Source organism: Macaca nemestrina, chromosome 17 (genome assembly GCF_043159975.1).
Source record: "Macaca nemestrina isolate mMacNem1 chromosome 17, mMacNem.hap1, whole genome shotgun sequence".
Lineage (NCBI taxonomy): Eukaryota > Metazoa > Chordata > Mammalia > Primates > Cercopithecidae > Macaca > Macaca nemestrina.
The window spans coordinates 5200871-5223697 of record NC_092141.1 but is presented as its reverse complement, the minus strand read 5'-3'; the positions used below and the strand labels follow the sequence as shown (position 1 = coordinate 5223697).

The window sequence follows — 22827 nt, the reverse complement described above, 5'->3', positions numbered from 1 at the left end:
AAGGAGTCTTGTCCGAGGCGAGAAGGGTCCTGCTCCCAGTCCTGTGTTCCTCGCCCGGCCCCTCGGGTTCCAGCACCGGTCGGCCGCCCCTGCCCCGTTCTCTCGGACTGGGAGTCCGTCGGCCGAGCTTCCGCCTCCAGGACCCTGGAATCCTGCCCCTCAGCGCTGCTGCCTTTTTGGGGACTTCCCAGTAGTATGTCCCTCGGCCTGGCTCAGAGCTTCAGAAGCCGAGTCCCTCTGCCCAGCGCCCCACCCAGAACCCCACGTGTGCTGACCCCAGGTTCCCTTCCTGACCCCCATCCCCTTAATTGGGAAGCCCCGCCCCGTGCGCAGTGACGTCGGACGCCGCTGTCAGCCGGCGCTGGGGGGGGGGTCGGTGTGGGGTAGAATGGCCGCTGCCGCCGTCACCCGCGGGACCCCGGGAGGTAAGAGCCAGGGCCTCTCGCCCGCCTCTCCGCCCCCGCGCCAGGGGGCGCAGCTCCTCCAGGCCCTGACGCGGAGCGCCGCGCCGGGGACCACCGTCCCTCCTCCCCGTTCGCCCTCACCTCCCGCTTCCGTCCTCCTCCCCCGCGCCAGGGGGCGCCGCTCATCGCAGGGCCCCACGGCCGACCAGCGCGTGCCGGGGACTGTCCCGGAGACCCCCGCACCCGGCACCCGCACTGTCCCTCGCCCACCGCGTGCCCGCAGACTCTGCTCCCGGCTTCTCCAGAACATCCCTCTATGCGGGCGGGACCCTCCCACCTCGAAGGTTCTCCTGGGACCACCACTCCGCCGGGGGGCCGCCCAGAGTGCCAAGTGTCCGATCCGGCGCCGCCCAAGTGCGGCCCGAGGACCCGCTCCCTCTCCGCACCCTGGCAGACTGCCTTAGCCGGGACTGCGCACCTGCGCCCTGGGGCGGAGTCCTTACCCCAACCCCAGCTTCACTGCACACAGTCGAGCCCGACCGGCCTCCTCCCATCTCCATCCTGGACACCTGGCGGAGCCCGTGCTGAGAGCCTCCTCCAGCTCCCATCTGTTCCCCCAGAAGGGCGGGGGGCTCAGGCTGGAGCCAGAGCGGTAGATGGGGTAGGCTAGGCCTGGAGGCCAGGGGAGGCAGAGGCGTTTGGGGAGAGGGAGGTAGAGAGGGCTGTCAGCTGGAGGGCGGGTGGTCCTGAGGGTGGGAATCTGGGTGTCTGGCCCAGATTGTATCAGGTCCTAACCAACCTGGAAGAGAGAATAGGTTAGGCTCAGTTATCAGATCTGCCCTTCCCCCTTGGAAAAATCAAATAGAGAAGGAACTCAGGGCGTGTCTTCTAAAGGCCTAGCTCTCTACCGGAGGTAGAATCTCCTGCCCTGCCCCCAGGATCCTGGCTGTCTCACCAAACCATCCTCCAAGGACCGGATGGCCTGAGTCCCAACCCCCAGGACCTGACCCAGCCATAGCCCCAGTCTGTGCAAAAGCTCAAGCTTTAGGGCCTCTGAGGCCCCAGACCTGCCTGTCTTCTCCCCTCCCCCACCCCAACCCATTTCTTCCTGCTCACTCTTTCTGTCCAGTCTCCTCACTCATATTGACTCCGGGCACCGTGTCTGGTTCTCCCTTCTACTGTCACATCACAGTCAGCCCCTCCCTCCCTTTCCTCATCCTTCCCAGATACTATGACCCAGTTCTATACTCACTCCCCACCTCATACTTCTCATCCTGGATTAATGTGGGGGCTTCTGCCATGACCTTGTTCTCTCCCTTCCCAGCACAGACTCCCCCTCCCCCCGGCCCCTCAGGCCGGGGGTGACCTTGCCCCCTGGAACCCTCACCATGAATACCAAGGACACCACCGAGGTTGCTGGTAAGTTCACAAAGCAGGTTCCCAATGTGGCCACAGCCTTTCGTTCTCCCCATGCCTTAGTAGCCCTCTAATTCTTGGATTCCTTGTTCTCCTTAGTGAGGTTTCAGTTCTCCCCAGTGCTCTGCATTGCCTTCAGCCCTTTCCCCTTGGACAGGGATGCCCCGGGGTAGCACACTAAACCCTCCCTTCTAATTCCCTTTAGAAAACAGCCACCACCTGAAGATCTTTCTCCCCAAGAAGCTGCTGGAGTGTCTTCCTCGCTGCCCGCTGCTGCCTCCAGAGAGGCTACGGTGGAATACAAATGAGGTTTTCTAGGGAGGCTGGGGGTTGGGGCCCAGCAAGACCTAGTAGGCTGGAGGAGGGTGAGTGGGGGGTCTTTCTGTGTCTCTCGACACTCTTAACTGCAGAGCACCATTCTGAGCTCTTTGGGGATCATAGGAGAGGTATAAAGAACATGGATCTTGGCCGGGCGCGGTGGCTCACGCCTGTAATCCCAGCACTTTGGGAGGCTGAGGCGGGTGGATCACCTGAGGTCAGGAGTTCAAGACCAGCCTGGCCAACATGGTGGAACCGTCTCTACTAAAATTACGAAAAATCAGCCAGGCGTGGTGATGTGCGCCTGTATTCCCAGCTACTCGGGAGGCTGAGGTGGGAGAATCACTTGAGCCAGGGAGGCGGAGGCTGCAGTGAGCCGAGATCGCACCACTGCACTCCAGCCTGGGCGACAGAGCGAGACTCTGTCTCAAAAAAAAAAAAAAAAAAGACATGGATCTTGTAGGAGCCCTCTTTTCCATGGCATAGCCCCCTGGGTAAAAACAAAGGCTACTGCCAATAAAATATTCCTTACATATTAGGCACTGTGCTGAACACTTGGCCTGCCTTGTCTCGTTTAATCCTCTAAGGATGCTACAGAGCAAGCCCTGTTGTTGCTCCTATGTTATTGATGAGGAAACTGATTTACCTCATAGTTTATCTAACTTACTCCAGAGCCCACCTTTTATTTTTTTATTTTATTTATTTTTTTTTTGAGACGGAGTCTCGCTCTGTCACCCGAGCTGGAGTGCAGTGGCCGGATCTCAGCTCACTGCAAGCTCCGCCTCCCGGGTTTTACGCCATTCTCCTGCCTCAGCCTCCCGAGTAGCTGGGACTACAGGCGCCCGCCACCTCGCCCGGCTAGTTTTTTTTTTTTGTATTTTTTTAGTAGAGACGGGGTTTCACCGTGTTAGCCAGGATGGTCTCGATCTCCTGACCTCGTGATCCGCCCGTCTCGGCCTCCCAAAGTGCTGGGATTACAGGCTTGAGCCACCGCGCCCGGCCTATTTTTTTTTTTTGAGACGGAGTCTCACTCTTGTTGCCCAGGCTGGAGTGCAATGGTGCGGTGATCTCAGCTCACTGCAACCCCTGCCTCCTGGGTTCAAGCGATTCTCCTGCCTCAGCCTCCCAAGTAGCTGGGATTACAGGCATGTGCCACCATGTTGGTCAGGCTGGTCTCAAACTCCTGACCTCAGGTGATCGTTCTGTTTCGGCCTCCCCAAGCGCTGGGATTACAGGTGTGAGCCACTGAGTTCGGCTTTTTTCTTTTTTTTTTTTTTTTGAGATGGAGTCTCACTCTGTCGCCCAGGCTGGAGTGCAATGGCGTGCGGTCTTGGCTCACTGCAACCTCCGCCTCCCAGGTTCAAGTGATTCTTCTGCCTCAGCCTCCCGAGTAGCTGGGACTACAGGCGCACCACCACACCCAGCTAATTTTTGTATTTTTAGTAGAGACAGGGTTTCATTAGGTTGGCCAGGCTGGTCTCGAACACTGGACCTAGTGATCCACCCGCCTCGGCCTCCTACAGTGCTGGGATTACAGGCATGAGCCACCATGCCCGGCCGGAAACTTTGTTTTTAACCACCACTGATACTGGCTCCTTCTGGAGGGGGCACAGTCCTTGCGTACACACCTTCTGTATTCTGCATACTTAGTGCCTTGTATGTAGTTGGTTGTTAATATTTATCAATTTGATGTCAGAAGAAAACTGTTAGTAAAAGGGTGTGCGTATGTATGTATGTGTGATTGTTGTGCTATAGAGCCTTTAGGAAGGGCCAGTGTGGTCAGCAGGGCTTCATGGAGCATCTGAAAAGGGGTTTGGTTTATAGAATGGGTAGGATTTCCAGACACGGAGAGGTGTGCACATGGTACCTGCCTTGTAGGGTACTAACATGCAGGAGGTAATTGTTCAAAGCATGTTCAGGAAGGAATCAATGGACCCATCTGGCAGGAATTATAGGAGCAGTATGGGTAAATAGTGGGCACAGTGAAAGTTTGATCCTTTGTTGGGGAGAACCTTGGAGTCAGGCTAAAGAATCTGAAATTCCAGGCCGGGCGTGGTGGCTCAAGCCTGTAATCCCAGCATTTTGGGAGGCTGAGACGGGCGGATCACGAGGCCAGGAGATCGAGACCATCCTGGCTAACACGGTGAAACCCCATCTCTACTAAAAAATACAAAAAACTAGCCGGACGAGGTGGTGGGCGCCTATAGTCCCAGCTCCTCGGGAGGCTGAGGCAGGAGAATTGCGTAAACCCGGGAGGCTGAGCTTGCAGTGAGCTGAGATCCGGCCATTGCACTCCAGCCTGGGCGACAGAGTGAGACTCCGTCTCAAAAAAAAATAAAAAAAAAAAAATTAAAGAATCTGAAATTCCTGCCAGGCATGGTGGCTCACGCCTGTAATCCCAGCACTTTGGGAGGCCGAGGCAGGCGGATCATGAGGTCAGGTGATCGAGACCAGCCTGGTTAACACGGTGAAACCCTGTCTCTACTAAAAATACAAAAAATTAGCCAGGCGTGGTGGCAGGTGCCTGTGGTCCCAGCTACTCGGGAGGCTGAGGCAGGAGAATGGTGTGAACCCGGGAGGCAGAGCTTGCAGTGAGCTGAGATCACGCCACTGCACTCCAGCCTGGGCGACAGAGCGAGACTCTGTCTCAGTCAATCAATCAATCAATCAATAAAAGAATCTGAAATTCCTGGCAGTGTCAAACTACTGAAATTTTTTGTTAGGAAGGGGCACAGAGGCCAAGCGTGGTGGCTGACGCCTATAATCCCAGCACTTTGGGAGGCCAAGGCGGGTGGATCACCTGAGGTCGGAAGTTCGAGATCAGCCTGAGCAATGTGGAGAAACCCCATCTCTACTCAAAACAAAACAAAACAAAACAAAACAAACAACAAAATTACCCGGGTGTGGTGGCGCATGCCTATAATCCCAGCTACTTGGGAGGCTGAGGCAGGAGAACTGCTTGAACCTGGGAGGCAGAGGTTGCAGTGAGCTGAGATCACGCCATTGCACTCCAGCCTGGGCAACAAGAGTGAAACTCCATCTCAAAAGAAAAGAAAAGAAAAGAAAAAAAAAAAAAAAGCAAGGGGCACAGAAATGAGATTTTTGGAGAGTAAAATAATTCACAGTATGATGAATGGACAATGAAGAATGTGGGCCTGCCCCCAAGATAAAGTCCCCAGGTGGGAGTAAGGGAAGGATAAAATGTTAGACTTTTGTCTTAGGACAAAAGAGGGGTTCTTAGGAGGGCAGTGGGTCTTGCTGGGTCCAGATACCTAGAAGCATCCTCCACTAGCTGCCACAATTCAGCAGAGAGAGACACTGACAGGATGACCAAGAGGCCAGGCGGAGACTATGAAGGAGACACCCACCTGAGTGCCTACTCTTCTACAGGAGATTGCATCCTACCTGATCACCTTTGAGAAGCATGATGAGTGGCTGTCTTGTGCCCCAAAGACAAGGTGAGAAAGTTTGAGAACGTGGGGGAGTGGCAGGGGTCCTGGGTTCTGTTCACAGAATTCCAGGGCAACCCTTCCCTTCACAGGCCTCAGAATGGCTCCATCATCCTCTACAATCGCAAGAAGGTGAAATATCGGAAGGACGGTTACCTCTGGAAGAAGCGGAAGGATGGGAAGACCACCCGAGAGGACCACATGAAGCTGAAGGTCCAGGGCATGGAGGTAAGAGAGTCAGACATTCAGCTCATCTTCCCGAGCCTGCCCTCCTCCACCCTTAGCTGGACTCTAGCCCTACCAGGGCTTAGTGGCATTGTCCACCTCAGCCCCCACCCAGTTACTCTTCCCTTCTCACTCACTCCGGGTCGGCTGACATTGCTTTGGCCACTCTCCACTTCCCATTTCCCTCCACGACTCAACTCTCCAGGCTGTAGGCCGTGCCTCCCTTCTGGAACACTGATGCCCAGGCCCCTCACTGCTCTTGTGTTTCCCTCAGGGATCCCAGCAGTGATGCTGTCAGCACAGGTTTCTCTTCCCCAGATCACTGCCCCTCATCTCAGATGCGTTCTTGCTCTGCCCTCTGGTTTCTAGATAGTCCCATATCTCAAATCTGGTCCTCACTGTAAGGCCCCAGCCCCACTGCTCATGTATGACTCAGGGCTGCTGGGCTTCAAAAGGGATGGGGACTAGGTGGGGGTGAGGGTGGGGGAAGGGTTGAAGAGGAACTGGTGGAAAGATTGGGATTCCTGCAAAGGGACTGAACAGAGGAAGAGTTGGGGAGCAGACTAGCCCTCCCCCCACCCCAGCCTGTCTCCTGGCAGTGTCTCTATGGCTGCTACGTTCACTCTTCCATCGTCCCCACATTCCATCGGCGCTGCTACTGGCTGCTCCAGGTAAGGACGGAAGAGCCCAGGGAGCCACAGTCTTCCTGGTTTTTTGAGGGTCTGAAAGAAGGAAGTGAAAGGATGACTAAGTTCTGAGTGAGGAAAGGAGCCTGGGAAGAAGAGAAAGGGGCTTGGGGAAGGAGAGAGTCAGAAATTGGGGGTGAGGTTAGGAGGGTGCCCAGGAAGAAGTGAGGATTAGGAAGCTGAGCCCCTGGACCTCAGGACCCCATGGCTCTGTGTGTCCCCTTATGCTCTCAGAACCCTGACATCGTCCTTGTGCACTACCTGAACGTCCCAGCCCTGGAGGACTGTGGAAAGGGCTGCAGCCCCATCTTTTGTTCCATCAGCAGCGACCGTCGAGAGTGGCTGAAGTGGTCCCGGGAGGAGTTGTTGGGACAGCTGAAGCCCATGTGTAAGGCAGCAGGGTGGGGATAGAGCTCCAAGGGGAGAGTAGAAACAGGGCTCCCAGCGGGGCCATGGTTCTGGACCCAAAGCCTGAGGGCTGATTGTCTCCCTCCAAGCTGGGAGGGTGCTAGGATTCCTGGCGTGTTCTCAGGTATTAGAATACGGAGAAAGGACTAAAGCGACATGTCTGAGCAGTCTTGAGGCTGCTGGCCTCTGTTCACCTGGCCAGAAGTCTTGAAGCGTGTCAGGTGCTTGGAGGAGCCATCAAGGTACTCTGGGGCCTGTTTCGTGGGGGTCCCACAGCACTTCCCCCTAACTTCTCTAGTTCATGGCATCAAGTGGAGCTGTGGGAATGGAACAGAGGAGTTCTCTGTAGAACAGCTGGTGCAGCAGATTTTGGACACCCACCCAACCAAGCCTGCGCCCCGAACCCACGCCTGCCTCTGCAGTGGGGGACTTGGTAAGTTACTCCCTGACCTTTTGGCTGTCTTCCCACCAAGCCACCCTGCTCTTACGCAAGCCAGGGAGATATCCGTCTTGATGGGATTTGCATGGTGATTTGCAAGTCTTTTGCATGTCCCAGAAAGATGAGCCAGATGAACAGAGATGTTCCCATCTGGGTGCACACTGGCTGCAGCCTGGCACTCAGCTGTCCTGGCAGCCTCTGCCCTTCTTGTCTTCTACCTTCAGCAATCCCTGTCACCTCAGCACCACCAAGGACACTCAGCCTTAGCCTTCCTCCTAGTTGGCACCCCCTTGGTTCTGTTCTTTTGTCCTTTTCCTATGCCTTTACCTTTGGCTTTTAGCTACTCTCCCAAGCCCTCAGTTTTCCTCTGCGGTGTTCCTCTGGTTTTGCTTGTTCTGGGGGGAAATAGAGAGGGGGAGGGGCAATAAAGAGTAGGGGTAGAGAACAGACATTTCTCATGCCTCCCAGTGGCTACAATCAGTATTACACCTCTGGTTTATAGGGATGTCCCAGGAAATACTTCTGAGGGCTTCGAGGTAGAGAAGGGTACGGAATGATGTGTCTTACCTTCTCTCCTTCCTACTCCTCTCCACTCCAGGTTCTGGGAGCCTTACCCACAAATGCAGCAGCACGAAACACCGCATCATCTCTCCCAAAGTGGAGCCCCGAGCTTTAACCCTGACCTCTGTCCCCCACACTCACCCCCCAGAGCCTCCTCCGCTGATAACCCCACTTCCCCCAGAGCTCCCTAAGGCACACACCTCCCCATCTTCTTCCTCTTCTTCCTCCTCATCGGGATTTGCAGAGCCCCTGGAAATCAGACCTAGCCCACCCACTTCTCGAGGGGGTTCTTCAAGAGGAGGCACGGCTATCCTCCTCCTGACAGGACTGGAGCAGCGGGCTGGGGGCCTGACACCCACCAGGCACTTGGCTCCCCAGGCTGATCCTAGGCCTTCCATGAGTCTGGCGGTGGTTGTAGGCACTGAGCCTTCTGCCCCACCGGCTCCTCCCAGTCCTGCCTTTGACCCTGATCGTTTTCTCAACAGCCCCCAGAGGGGCCAGACATATGGAGGGGGGCAGGGAGTAAGCCCAGACTTCCCCGAGGCAGAGGCCGCTCATACCCCCTGTTCTGCCCTAGAGCCTGCTGCTGCCCTGGAGCCCCAGGCAGCTGCTCGGGGTCCCCCACCACAGTCGGGAGCAGGTGGGAGAAGAGGAAACTGCTTCTTCATCCAAGATGATGACAGTGGGGAGGAGCTCAAGGGTCAGGGGGCTGCCCCACCCATACCTTCACCCCCTCCCTCACCCCCACCCTCACCTGCCCCCTTGGAGCCATCAGGCAGGGTAGGAAGAGGAGAGGCCTTGTTTGGAGGACCTGTTGGGGCCAGCGAACTGGAGCCCTTCAGTCTTTCATCATTCCCAGACCTTATGGGAGAACTCATCAGTGAGGAAGCTGCAAGCATCCCTGCTCCAACCCCCCAGCTCTCTCCTGCTCTTAGCACCATCACAGACTTCTCCCCAGAGTGGTCCTACCCAGAGGTGAGGCTCAGGCTTATCTCCTCCCTTCTCCCTCCCATTTGTTTTCTGACTGCCCAAAACAAATTGTATGAATGCTTACCCCGTGGTCTGTAACCTAGTTTCCCTCAGTTTTCATGGCTTCTTAGGCTTTACTTAGTTCTCTATCCAATCCCTGTCTTCTTTTTTTCTTTTTGAGAAGGAGTCTCACCCTGAGGCCCAGGCTGGAGAGCAATGGCACGATCTCGGCTCACTGCAGCCTCCACCACCTGGGTTCAAATGATTTTCCTGCCTCAGCCTCCTGAGTAGCTGGGATTATAGGTGCCCGCCACCCCGCCTGGCTAATTTTTGTATTTTTAGTAGAGACAGGGTTTCATCATGTTGGCCAGGCTGGTCTCGAACTCCTGACCTCAGGTGATTGCCTGCCTTGGCCTCCCAAAGTGCTGGGATCACAGGCGTGAGCTACCGCGCCCGGGCGCCAATCTCTTTTTTACGTAGAGTGAAGCTGCTTTCCTGTTTCCAGAGTCCTCAGCAACTTAACCTTTTTTCTGTTCCTCTCCCTTTCACGTGTTAGCACGGTTTCTGGAGTCTCGTGGGACCTCATTCCCTTCCTGACTGTTTTCAGGGGTAGGGAACTGGGGCTGTGCAACCTGGAGGAGAAAAGAAAGATCAGGCATGTGATTGCAGACTTTGAGTAGCTGAAAGACTGTCTTCAGCAGTGCAGAAGTTCTGTTTTGTGCTGCCTTTGAGAGGGAAAGGAGGAACTGCAGTGGGGCTGAATTAGACCAAGAACAGAACTTCCTTCTGGTGACAGCTCTGTGGTAGCTTTGGGGGAGGCCCTGAATTCCCAGTTGCTGGCAGATTCAGGTAGAGACCAGGCAACCACTTAGCAGGAATGTTGGGGAGGGATAGACTGACTGACCTCACCCCACTGGGTCCTGTCTATCCCTGTACCCCCAGGCTCTAGCACAGGACCTGCCGTACCCTATAAGGGTCTGAATACATGAATGAGGGAGTGGATGAACACCCAACTCCAGTCACATGGTCTCTGACTTCTGTCTGCAGGGTGGGGTCAAGGTGCTCATCACAGGTCCTTGGACCGAGGCCGCCGAGCATTACTCCTGTGTGTTTGATCACATCGCAGTACCAGCCTCACTTGTCCAGCCTGGTGTCTTACGCTGCTACTGTCCCGGTATGAGGATTGGGAACTGTAGGGGGAGGGACTGACGTGGGCAGTTAGGATAGATCAGGACTTCCAGGCTTCCAGAAAGCACTGGGAACGAATGGGTTGTTTTGAGAGCACAAGGACTTCCTGCAGTCCTGAGGTTGAGCCCCATGCTCTCCCAGCAGGCAGAAGAGCCTGGACTTAGGTGTCAGATCTAGGTTCTGGTCCAAGAAATCTACTCCTTAGCCAACCAGTGACCTCAGATAACTCTGATCCTTCCTGAGGTCCTTGGCCTCCCCTCCTGTAGGGTTAGGCATTGACCAAAGGGATTTCTAATGTCCGTCCAGGCTTTCTGGCCTAGTTAGAGCCAGAGTCTCCCACTCCACTCCCGGGGGAAGGAGAAAGAAGACATGTGGGTGTCCTCTAACCAGTCTTGGGACTGAAGGACATTGGCTTTTAGAACTGTGGTGTCCAGTATGGTAGCCATTAGCCACATGAGCCTATTTAATTAAAGCTAAAGAATACTTAAAATTGACTTCCCCAGTCTCACTGACCACATTCCAAGTGCTCAGTAGCCACAGGTGGCTGGTGTTACCCTGTTGGATAGTGACGACATAGAACATTTTTGTCACTGCAGAGATGTTCTTTTCGACAGCACTGGTCTAGACTTCATTGCCAAGGTTCATCTCTGCCCTTTTGCCACCAGCCTTGCCCTTACCCTCCACTCAAAAATCAGCCTTACTAGGGGACCTCAAGGACCACCAAAGTGAGAGGTTGGCAGCTTTGCCGTCTGTGAGTGTGTTCGCCCCCAGTCTCTACAGCGGCATCCAGCATGTGTGGATGGAAAGGGGATGAGACCAGAGAATCTGGGGACTGGGAGAAAAAGTCTCAGCACCTGGTCTTAGGATCAGGGCCTGCTGGTTCCATCCTTATGGCCACTGGACACTGTTTATGAGCAGCGAGCTCCCCTTTCCTCCATCTCAGTAACAAGGTCGTAACTTCTGGACTCTGATCCAGGAATCAAGAGGATTTTCCAACATCAAATTGTTCATAATTAGTCTCTTGACCCTCAGTTTCCAAACCTTCTTGCTGAATAACAAATATCTTCAACTACAGGGTCTAGAATCCAAGGGCTCTCTGGCCCACAGTATGTATTAAGTTCTCAAACAAATGGACTCCCTTCTTAATTAGTGCCAAGGCCACCGAAGCCAGGGGCCTCTTGGCCCACAGCAGGGCAGTAGGGGAAATAGCTGTGGAATAATTGTCTATGGCTGACCCAGGTAGCCAGAGAAGGAGCCAGGCAAAGAGAGCCCTTCTCGCTGATCCTGCCCTCTCCAGCCCACGAGGTAGGGCTGGTGTCTTTGCAGGTGGCAGGGCGGGAGGGGCCCCTTTCTGCTTCTGTGCTCTTTGAGTATCGAGCTCGCCGATTCCTGTCTCTGCCTAGTACTCAACTTGACTGGCTGTCACTGGACGGTGAGTACCTAGCCCTCTGACCCCAAGTATCGGGCCCACAGCCTTCGAGCATGACATGCTCCTAGACCCCTCAGGGTTCAGGTGACCACCAATGAGCCCCAACTTTACCATTCTTTTTTTTTTCAATTCCTGTTTCATTAGTGGTTTCTCTCTCTTTTTTTTTTGAGGCTGAGTTTCGCTCTTGTTGCCCAGGCTGGAGTGCAATGGCGCAATCTTGGCTCACTGCAACCTCCGCCTCCTGGGTTCAAGCGATTCTCCTGCCTCAGCCTCCAGAGTAGCTGAGATTACAGGCATGTGCCACCATGCCTGGCTAATTTTTTTGTGTTTTTAGTAGAGACGGGGTTTCTCCATGTTGGTCAGGCTGGTCTCAAACTCTCAACCTCAGATGATCCGCCCGCCTCAGCCTCCCAAAGTGCTGGGATTACAGGCGTGAAGCCACCGCGCCCGGCCCTTCATTAGTGATTTCTAAATGTGGCAGCAAACTTCCCTCACCTCCTCTTCCCCATAAATCTTGGGGTCATTTTTATACCAGTTCTTTTTTTTTTTTTGAGACCGAGTCTCGCTCTGTCACCCAGGCTGGAGTGCAGTGGCATCATCTCAGCTCACTGCAAGCTCCACCTCCTGGGTTCACGCCATTCTCCCGCCCCAGCCTCCGGAGTAGCTGGGACTACAGGTGCCCGCCACCACGCCCGGCTAATTTCTTTTTTTTTTTTTTTGTATTTTTATTTATTTATTTATTTATTTTTATTTATTTTTTTTTTTTTTGAGGCGGAGTCTCGCTCTGTCGCCCAGGCTGGAGTGCAGTGGCGCGATCTCGGCTCACTGCAAGCTCCGCCTCCCGGGTTCCCGCCATTCTCCTGCCTCAGCCTCCCGAGTAGCTGGGACTACAGGCGCCGCCACCACGCCCGGCTAATTTTTTTGTATTTTTAGTGGAGACGGGGTTTCATTGTGTTAGCCAGGATGGTCTCGATCTCCTGACCTCGTGATCCGCCCGTCTCGGCCTCCCAAAGTGCTGGGATTACAGGCTTGAGCCACCGCACCCGGCCTTTTTTTGTATTTTTAATAGAGACGGGGTTTCACCGTGTTAGCCAGGATGGTCTCGAGCTCCTGACCTTATGATCCGCCCGCCTCGTCCTCCCAAAGTGCTGGGATTACAGGCGTGAGCCACCACGCCTGGCCTTTATACCAGTTCTTGACCTGCCCTCCATCCCAAAGGGTGGAATCTAGACAAGGAAGGTCAACAGGCAGGGCAGGGACAGTGTCTAGAGCAATATATAGGTGCTATGCACAAGTTTATATATTTATTATTTATTTTTCTCTTCTTTTTTGAGACAGAGTCTCGCTCTGTCTCCCAGGCTGGACTGCAATGGCATGATCTCAGCTCACTGCAACCTCCACCTCCGGGGGTTCAAGTGATCCTCCTGCCTCAGCCTCCCGAGTAGCTGGGATTACAGGCGCCCACCCCCACGCCTGGCTAATTTTTTGTATTTTTAGTAGAGACAGGGTTCTCTATTTGGTCAGGCCGGTCTCGAACTCCTGACCTCAAGCAATCCGCCCCGCTCAGCCTCCCAAAGTGTTGGGATTACAGGCGTGAGCCACCACACCCAGCTGTAGTTACATCTTTAAATTTCTATTGTTTTTCCTCTTCTGATTATAAAGATGCGTTCATTAATGGAAATTCAGAAATTACACAAAAGCACAAAATAGAAAATAAAAATTCCGACTGGGCCTGGTGGCTCACACTTGTAATCCCAGCACTCTGTGGGGCCAGAGCAGATGGATCACCTGAGGTCAGGAGTTTGAGACAAGCCTGACCAATATGGTGAAACCCTATCTCCACTAAAAATGCAAAAATTAGCCGGGCGTGGTGGTGGGTGCCTGTAGTCCCAGCTACTTGGGAGGTCAAGACAGGATGACTGCTTGAACCTGGGAGGCGGAGGTTGCAGTGAGCTGAGATCGCACCACTGCACTGCAGCCTGGGCGACAGAGCGAGACTTCATCTCAAAAAAAAAAAAAAGAAAAGAAAAATTTCCTATACTACTACTTCTCAGTGATATCCATTGCTAATAACATGGTGTACTAACACAAACACAGAGGCACATGCATACATGTATATATATGTGTGTGTATTTATTTAAATCTGGGATTGTTTTTGTTCCTGTTACTGGTTATCTCTCTCGTGGCCTTGAGCACTGTTTCCGTCTGCACCTGCTGCTTTCTCAAGGTTTGCTTTTCTCCCTGTCTTCCTCTTGGTGTCTTTGTTGGTGCCTCTTGGTTCCTCTCAGTTCTGCGGCCGTCTGTGTTATCTTAGTCTCTCTCTGTCCTTACTTCTCTCTCCGGAGCTCTGGTCCCTAGTTTTGCCTCGGCCTTGGAGCTGGCGCCCACACAAAGCCTGCGTGTGTGCTGGGTTGCTTGTCTCTGACTTGAGTCTGCCTACCTTGGGCTCTGGCCAGGTCTCTCAGTCCTGTGCTGTCTCTGTCCTGCCCTGTGACTGTTCATTACCTTATTTCTCTGTCCCTGTCTAATCTGCATTTTACCATCTCTCCTATGAGTCTCTTCCATCCCTCTTCTTTCCATTTCTTCTTGAACCAACATCTTAACTTGCCTCTCTTTGATCATCCTTTCTTACTGCTTGTTTGGCACTTTCCCCTAGCCCTCCTTTGTCCTTTCTCTATTCTCCTTCACTTGATCTTTTTTGCTCTCTCTCCTCCCTTTGTTTTACTTGGGTTTCTGTTAATCATTCTCTGTCCTCCTCCCTTACTATCACCTGTGTACCTTCATCCCCTTCTATCCTGGCATTTCAGAACATCTCCAACCTTCACCTTGTTTCTCTGTGTCTGTTTTCCTATGGCTCTGATCCCCTCCCACCTCCCCTTCTTGTCCTTGTTTGATCTCAGGCTGGGACACATATAGCTTGGGGGGATGTGTGTGTCTGTGCATATATGTGTGTGTTTGTGTATTTGTGTATGGGGGGCAGAAGGAGGAGGAGGAGAAATGGACATGGCTATCCATCTCTGTCACCTTCCCTCCCCCACCATCATCTTTGTGGACAGCTGCAGGGGGCTGGGAGGAGGGAGAGGTGCTTTTCAAATCACAGTCCCTGAGCTCTTTGGGGCAGTGGTTATTACAGAGGAGGGACCCTGGAATCCTTCACCTTCACCATGGGGGACAAAGGTAGTGTCTGCTGCAAAAACTGATGGAACATTTTACGTAGGAAAAGGCTGGGGGGAAGAGTGTGTATGCATGGGATTTGGGATAGCAGAAGGCTGGATGGCCATCTGGGAATTCCTACTACCTCTGTACCTTGAAGGAAACAGTTTTGGTTCCAGATCCGGGTTCTAGGTCAGTGGGCAGTATTCACAGCCCTAGCTTAAGGACTGAGTCCTGATGGGCTTTATTGGGGTAAAGGAGGTGCTGTTTTGGGGAAGATAAAAGAATATGGTTCTGTGTCCTCATCCCCAGATCTTGGGACAGGTCTACTTTTGGTGTTCAGGGCATCACCTAGACTCTGCCCACTCAGCCTCCCACACCCGTTCCCCCTCAGACAACCAGTTCCGGATGTCCATACTAGAGCGACTGGAGCAGATGGAGAAGCGGATGGCAGAGATCGCAGCAGCTGGGCAGGCACCTTGCCGGGGTCCTGACGCTCCTCCAGTTCAGGTACTTCTGTGAGGAGGGAGGTGGTCTATGGTGGGAAGCAGGGGGAGGATGCAGCTGAAGAAAACGTGTGGCACCCGTGGCTCTCCTCCCTCCCCTGTCCCCAGCCTCCTCAGCCTGTCTTCCCTCTCCCTGACGTCACCCCGTTCCCATCCCCACCTCATGGATAGAGTGGCTATTCTGGGCATCCTCTTGGCATGACGGGCTTCAGACTATTTCTGGTCGGAAGAAGGGTGGAGGTGAAGGAGAGGGCGGGGGAGGGGTCAGGAGCATTTTGGGGCTTAGATCTCAGTGGGTCCCAAGTTTCTGAAAGAAGAGGGCTGTGGAACTGCTCAGAGAAGGCTCTGGCTTCTGAGGGGAAGAAGCCATGTGTGAATATGGCACTCATCTGAGCTGATGGGAAGGCACGTGGGCAAGATTGTGTGAGCTCTGGCTGCTGGATGGGCCGGAGGAAGTGGCTATGGGAGCAGGAGTCACTGAGGCCACACAGGAACTTTAACTGATGGGATCCTAGAGTGGGACGCGTGGGAGGGGGTAAAATTCGAAGCTGGGAGGACAGATGTGAGGTGGCCAAGGCCATCCCAAGCCAGGGGAGCAGATACCTGGGTCTCTGCCTAAGAGTGTGTATGTCACAGGATGAAGGCCAGGGGCCTGGGTTCGAGGCACGGGTAGTGGTCTTGGTAGAAAGCATGATCCCACGCTCCACCTGGAAGGGTCCTGAACGTCTGGCCCACGGAAGCCCCTTCCGGGGCATGAGCCTTCTGCACCTGGCTGCTGCCCAGGGCTATGCCCGCCTCATCGAGACCCTGAGCCAGTGGCGGTGAGCAAGGGCAGCTGGGTGAGGGCTGGGCAGCCTCTGGGACAGAAGTGTCAGGGGACTGAAGAGGGACTGAAGAGGAACTGAAGGACCTGGGGCCCTACCAAGTGGGAGCTGGGGTCATTGTGGGAAGGGAGGGGGCTGGGAGAGGACTTACATTTTGGGGAACTTTTATATCCTGACTTAAGACACTTTGACTTCTTGACCTCCTTAAACTAGTGTCCTTGACTGCCTTTTCCCACCGGCCCTGTACAGGTTGCCTCCTAGTGCCTTTACTTCTTATGTTCTTACTTTGCCCACTTCTTCCCTCATTGGGCTCCGCTGTCTCTCTCCCAAACCCTCCAGGAGTGTGGAGACTGGAAGCTTGGACTTAGAGCAAGAGGTTGACCCGCTCAACGTGGATCATTTCTCTTGCACCCCTCTGGTGAGGATGACAATTCCTGAGTGCACATGGGGCACTGGGCAATGGGAACCGCCCTTGAAAAGGAAGATCCTGAGGAATGCAGGGAGTGGGGTGGGCTGGGGTCTGAAGACCTGACTACTGGAGGAAGAGCCCCGGGCCTCAGCCTCCACCTCCTGTCCTGCCCCCTTCCTCAGATGTGGGCTTGTGCCTTGGGACACCTGGAAGCTGCTGTGCTCCTTTTCCGTTGGAACCGACAGGCACTGAGCATTCCCGACTCTCTGGGCCGTCTGCCATTGTCTGTGGCTCATTCCCGGGGTCATGTGCGCCTTGCCCGCTGCCTTGAGGAACTACAGAGACAAGAGGCTTCGGTGGAGCCCCCACTTGTCCTATCACCACCCTCCTCCAGCCCAGACACTGGTGAGGGTGGCCCTAATCTTTTGGAGAGAGGGAGGTGGGTAGGAGTCAAGGCCAGGGCAAAGCCAAAGGGTGGGAAACAAGTAAAAGAGGAGACAAACCACAGAGGCAGGGATGAGATAACAGAAGCAAGGACAGACAGGGAGACCGATAACAGGATGGCGGAGGCAGGAGACTCGATCGAGGGATGGCCGTGGCTCCTGCTGCCCTGACTGTCTTCCCTCCCCACACAGGTCTGAGCAGTGTCTCCTCACCCTCGGAGCTGTCAGATGGCACCTTCTCTGTCACATCAGCCTATTCTAGTGCCCCAGATGGCAGTCCCCCACCTGCACCTCTGCCAGCCTCTGAGATGACTATGGAGGATATGGCCCCAGGCCAGCTTTCCTCTGGTGTCCCAGAGGCCCCCCTACTCCTCATGGACTATGAGGCTACCAACTCCAAGGGGCCCGTGTCCTCCCCTCCTGCCCTCCCACCAGCCTCAGATGATGGGGCCGCTCCAGAGGACGCCGACAGCCCACAGGCTGTGGATGTGATCCCGGTACTGCTTCTGTCGATGGAGTTATGGGGGCTAGAAGTGGAGTAGGTAGGGTGAGGCCGACTTCCATGAAGCAGAATCAAAGTCTGGCTTCAGTTTAGGAAGGACCCATTTACTTCATTTTGGGACAGGCAAGGTAGCCTTTTGCTTAGCTCCTTTCAGACCATGTGACTTGGAAGTCATGAGGCAGTGGAGGTTAAAAATTCTGGCTGATCCCACAATTCAGATGGTGGAAAAAAAATTTTTTTTGGCCGGACTGGGTGGCTCACACCTGTAATCCCAGCACTTTGGGTGGCCGAGGCGGGTGGATCACTTCAGGCCGGGAGTTTGAGACCAGCCTGGGCAATATGGCAAAACCCCACCTCTACAAGAGATACAAAAACTAGCCGGGCGCGGTGGCTCAAGCCTGTAATCCCAGCACTTTGGGAGGCCGAGACGGGCGGATCACGAGGTCAGGAGATCGAGACCATCCTGGTTAACACGGTGAAACCCCGTCTCTACTAAAAAATACAAAAAACTAGCCGGCCGAGGTGGCGGACGCCTGTAGTCCCAGCTACTCGGGAGGTGGAGGCAGGAGAATGGCGTGAACCCGGGAGGCGGAGCTTGCAGTGAGCTGAGATCCGGCCACTGCACTCCAGCCTGGGTGACAGCGCGAGACTCCATCTCAAAAAAAAAAAAAAAAAAAAAAAAAAAACTAACTGGGCATGGTGGTACGTGCCTGTAATCCCAGCTGCTGCAGGCGACATGAGAATCGCTTGAACCTGGGAGGCATAGGCTGCAGTGAGCTGAGATTGCACCACTGCACTCCAGCCTGGGTGACAGAGTGAGACTCTGTCTCAAAAAAAAAAAAAAGGACAAAATAGTAAGATTTAAAATACAAAAAGCATTAAAAAATATTCTGGCTGGGTGCGGTCGCTCACCCCTGTAATCCCAGCACTTTAGAGAACGAGGTGGGAGGATCACTTGAGGCCAGGGGTTTGAGACCAGTCTGGCCAACATAACAAGACCCTATCTCTACAAAAAGTAATTTTTGAAAAGTAGGCATGGTGGCACACACCTGCAGTTGTAGCTACTTGGGAGGCTGAAGTAGGAGAACCCCTTGAGCCCATGAGTATGAAGCTGCAGTGAGCTGACTATCATTGCATTCCAGCCTGGGCAAGAAACCCTGTCTCTATAACGAAAATTCTGGGGAGTGGCCGGGCGCGGTGGCTCAAGCCTGTAATCCCAGCACTTTGGGAGGCTGAGACGGGCGGATCATGAGGTCAGGAGATCGAGACCATCCTGGCTAACACGGTGAAACCCCGTCTCTACTAAAAATACAAAAAAAAAAAAACTAGCCGGGCGAGGTGGCGGGCGCCTGTAGTCCCAGCTACTCGGGAGGCTGAGGCAGGAGAATGGCGTGAACCCAGGAGGCGGAGCTTGCAGTGAGCTGAGATCCGTCCACTGCAGTCCAGCCTGGGCAACAGAGCAAGACCCCGTCTCAAAAAAAAAAAAAAAAGAAAATTCTGGGGAGTATTTTCTTTTTTTTTTTTTTTTTTTTTTTGAGACGGAGTGTTGCTCTGTCGCCCAGGCTGGAGTGCAGTGGCCGCATCTCAGCTCACTGCAAGCTCCGCCTCCCGGGTCTACGCCATTCTCCTGCCTCAGCCTCCCGAGTAGCTGGGACTACAGGCGCCCGCCACCTCACCCGGCTAGTTTTTTTTTTTTTTTTTTTTTGAGACGGAGTGTTGCTCTGTCGCCCAGGCTGGAGTACAGTGGCCGGATCTCAGCTCACTGCAAGCTCCGCCTCCCGGGTTTAGCCATTCTCCTGCCTCAGCCTCCCGAGTAGCTGGGACTACAGGCGCCCGCCACCTCGCCCGGCTAGTTTTTTGTATTTTTTAGTAGAGACGGGGTTTCACCATGTTAGCCAGGATGGTCTCGATCTCCTGACCTCGTGATTCGCCTGTCTCGGCCTCCCAAAGTGCTGGGATTACAGGCTTGAGCCACCGCGCCCGGCCTCGGCTAGTTTTTTTTGTATTTTTTTAGTAGAGACGGGGTTTCACCGTATTAGCCAGGCTGGTCTCGATCTCCTGACCTTGTGATCCGCCCGTCTCGGCCTCCCAAAGTGCTGGGATTACAGGCTTGAGCCACCGCGCCCGGCCGGGAGTATTTTCAATTAGAGCTGGTTTGTAGGAGTTACCTGTTGATCCATGTAGGGACAAGGTTCTAGGAGAACCAAGATGACAGAGGGCAGCTGGGAGTTGTGTGGAGAAGTAAGGTGGGCAAGATGGGGGTATTTGGCAGTGATCCGATGCAGGAAGGAGGCTTGCACATGATAAAGCTAAGAAAGTCTGTGGAATGAAAGTGAATCTTCAAGTATAGCCTTGTACTTCTCTGCTAGAGACTGGGGACATATCTGGTTTAGAGAGACTAATGGGAGTAAGTGGGTGGCACTTTAAGTACAAAAAGCTTAAGAGAACTTCACAAGTAGGCCGTGTTGAGTGTGTCCAGCAGGAAGTACTGGAGCATAGGCTTCAGGGCTGGAGCAAAGGCCAGACTGGAGCCATTCATCAGGGCAGTAGTTGGCAAGTGTTGGGATGGTTCTTGGAGAGTTGAAAGGGAGTTGGGGGTGGGCACAGCCAAGCCTATGGGGAGCATGTGCGGGTCAGCTGGCATGGGGCAGGCCCAGGTAGGACAGTGGATGGTTGGCCTAAAAGGGTGTCAAGTGCTCCATTTGTTCAGCTTCTGAATCCCCACTTGGGAGTATCTCCTTTTTATCCTGTATTCTCCATAGCATCTCAGCACGGAGGGAGCCCCAAGTGGGAGCCCCACCAGTATCAATGAATGAGTCTGGAACAGTGGCCCAGAAAGACAGGGTTAGCAGCGCCTGGCAGGGAGAGAAGGAACGGGACAGGAATGGACGGAGGTTACAGCTGGCAGTTGGGGCCCCTAAGGGTTCACTCAGCTTCTCCCTTCATCCAGGTGGACATGATCTCACTGGCCAAGCAGATCATCGAAGCCACACCAGAGCGGATTAAACGAGAGGACTTTGTGGGGCTGCCTGAGGCTGGAGCCTCAATGCGGGAGCGGACAGGGGCTGTGGGACTCAGTGAGACCATGTCCTGGCTGGCCAGCTACCTGGAGAATGTGGACCATTTCCCCAGCTCAACCCCTCCCAGGTGACTAGCTCAGGACAAAGCCTCCAGATTCTCCAGAGATGGGAGGAACGGAGAAAGGTGGCTTTCCACAGCCAAAGCTCCATTCTGGCGGAGGCCCCAGGGCCTTGGAGAAGCGAACTGAACTGGCTGCTGAACTCTGAAGTCACTCTCCAGACTCACTTGCTGGTGGTCTTCCTTCATAGCCACCCACAGGTAGCAGAGGAGACACTTCAGATGCTTCATGACACTCTCTTTCCCTGCCCTCTACAGCGAACTGCCCTTTGAGCGAGGTCGCCTGGCTGTCCCTCCAGCACCCTCCTGGGCAGAGTTTCTCTCTGCATCTACCAGTGGCAAGATGGAAAGTGATTTTGCCCTGCTGACATTATCCGATCATGAGCAGCGGGAACTGTATGAGGCGGCCCGAGTCATCCAGACGGCCTTCCGAAAGTACAAGGTCAGAGGGACGGGGGGCTCAGGATGAACTATACCATCTCCAGTCAGGGGAGACTGGGCTCCCAGGGCTTTTGGAGGACGAGTAGTCATGCAGACAGGCCTTGGATGGGGTAAAGGGTCAGGGGAACCCCAGAAAAGTTGGAGGGACAAGTCAGATATCCCATTATGTGGGTCATGAGGTGCTGAGACTTCTCTCCCCTCAGGGCCGGCGGCTGAAGGAGCAGCAGGAGGTAGCAGCAGCTGTAATCCAGCGCTGTTACCGGAAGTACAAGCAGGTGAGACCCTTCTCCCTCAAAAGCATACCCACCAACCCACCAACCCACACCCACACCTAACCATTCCAGAATGCTGCCAGAGTCCTAACTCCCCTTCTCTCTCCACAAGCTGACCTGGATTGCACTTAAGGTATTAGGCATGAGATCTGAGTGTGAGGTCTGTGACGATTCAGATTTTCCTTGAGTGCGTGGGTTACAGAAAGAGCCTTGCATCAGCCTATCTTGGGTGAGCCCCAGGGCTTTGGGTCTCTGTCCCTCGATTTCAGCCCCTGTCCCTCCTCCCCACCCCTGCAGTTTGCACTCTATAAGAAGATGACCCAGGCGGCCATCCTGATCCAGAGCAAGTTCCGAAGCTACTATGAACAGAAGCGATTTCAGCAGAGCCGCCGAGCGGCTGTGCTCATCCAGCAGCACTACCGCTCCTACCGCCGCAGGCCCGGCCCTCCCCACCGGCCTTCGGCCACCCTGCCTGCCCGCAACAAGTAGGATTCAGCCCCAGCCCTCTGTGCCCACCCACTGTGTCCACGCCATTCCCCCTTATTCATCTTCTTGATCATCTTGCCTCACTGCCATTCCCCGCGTAGGGTTCCAGGGGGCCGAAGGCATGCAATGCCTGGGGGGTTCTGTGAGGTCCATCTTTTATTTCTTTCACCAGAGGCTCCTTTCTCACCAAGAAGCAGGACCAGGCAGCCCGGAAGATCATGAGATTCCTGCGGCGCTGCCGACACAGGTACTCATCCCTTCTCCCCCTGCCACCCGTCCTGATCGCCAGTCTTCTCTGACTCCCATCTTTCTCTCTGCAGGATGAGGGAACTGAAGCAGAACCAGGAGCTGGAAGGGCTTCCCCAGCCGGGACTGGCCACCTGACCTGGCCACCGCCTTTCTCACCACCCTGGGGACGCCTCGTGCAGTCTTAACAGGGAGAGGGCTTTCTGGGGCAGGGGGAGCCCCTGTCGGCAGCTTTCCCGTTCACCTTTGTTGGAGCCCTTCGTAGGCCTCCTCCCTCCTCCCCATGCCTTGCTCCCACACCCCTCTCCTCATCCCTCCTGGTCGTGCCCCATCTCTTTTGGTCCTGGCTCCAGAAGAGCCGCGCCCCACATACCTGCATCTTCCGCTGTGACCTCCAGAGCCCTGCCTGCCCCTGCTCCCCAGCTCCTCCTGCCTGCACCCGACTCGGCCCCCTCCTGACTTGCCTTATTTATTTGTTCGACGCGTCTCTGAATGTATCTGCCTCAGTTCCCACCTCTGCCTTCGCTGCGCACGCCCCTCGTGTTTCAGGGCTGACCATGCCCCCACCCGACTCCGCATGTTTGCGTCTGTTTCCTCCCTTTCTGGCCCTGTCTTACCCCATCACCCGACTCTGGCCACCGACCTCAGGGCCGAAGGGGAGGTGGTGTACATAGGAACGCGTTGCGGAGTCCGCCCCGTCCCCCGAGGGGAGGGGTCTTGTACATACTGTAACATACAGAGTATAGTGAAGAATCTATTTAAGGCGCCGCGGGGAGGGCTGCACGGCCGCGCTTGTGGTTCTCTAGCGCGGCGGGGGCCTCCTGCCGGCTCCACGGGCACTTTCTACTTGTGCATGGGCTTGGTTTATACGAATTGCCATTAAACATCGCTGCACCAGCCAGCCTGCGGCCTCTG

The 22827-nt window shown here is 54.6% G+C and overlaps 1 protein-coding gene across 10 annotated transcripts; it reads left to right on the top strand.

The window, feature by feature from the left end:
- Positions 1-317: 317 nt before the first annotated feature.
- LOC105472496 (calmodulin binding transcription activator 2) lies at positions 318-22813 on the top strand. 10 transcript variants are annotated; one of them, XM_011725832.3, is made up of 23 exons: positions 318-425; positions 1729-1823; positions 2026-2129; positions 5529-5596; positions 5680-5815; positions 6397-6483; positions 6733-6886; positions 7205-7339; positions 7944-8881; positions 9923-10049; positions 11361-11495; positions 15040-15155; positions 15788-15972; positions 16315-16393; positions 16567-16789; positions 17020-17324; positions 20280-20476; positions 20726-20909; positions 21112-21183; positions 21293-21313; positions 21478-21665; positions 21839-21913; positions 21987-22813. In XM_011725832.3, exons 2-23 carry the CDS (start codon positions 1793-1795, stop codon positions 22048-22050), a joined length of 3624 nt encoding a protein of 1207 aa, XP_011724134.1. In that variant the 5' UTR covers positions 318-425; positions 1729-1792; the 3' UTR covers positions 22051-22813. The 10 variants fall into 10 exon arrangements, with proteins under 10 accessions (XP_011724134.1, XP_011724143.1, XP_011724150.1 ...); XM_011725841.3 differs by having other exon boundaries at positions 319-425; positions 6412-6483; XM_011725803.3 differs by lacking the exon at positions 318-425 and adding an exon at positions 579-1065.
- Positions 22814-22827: the final 14 nt, after the last annotated feature.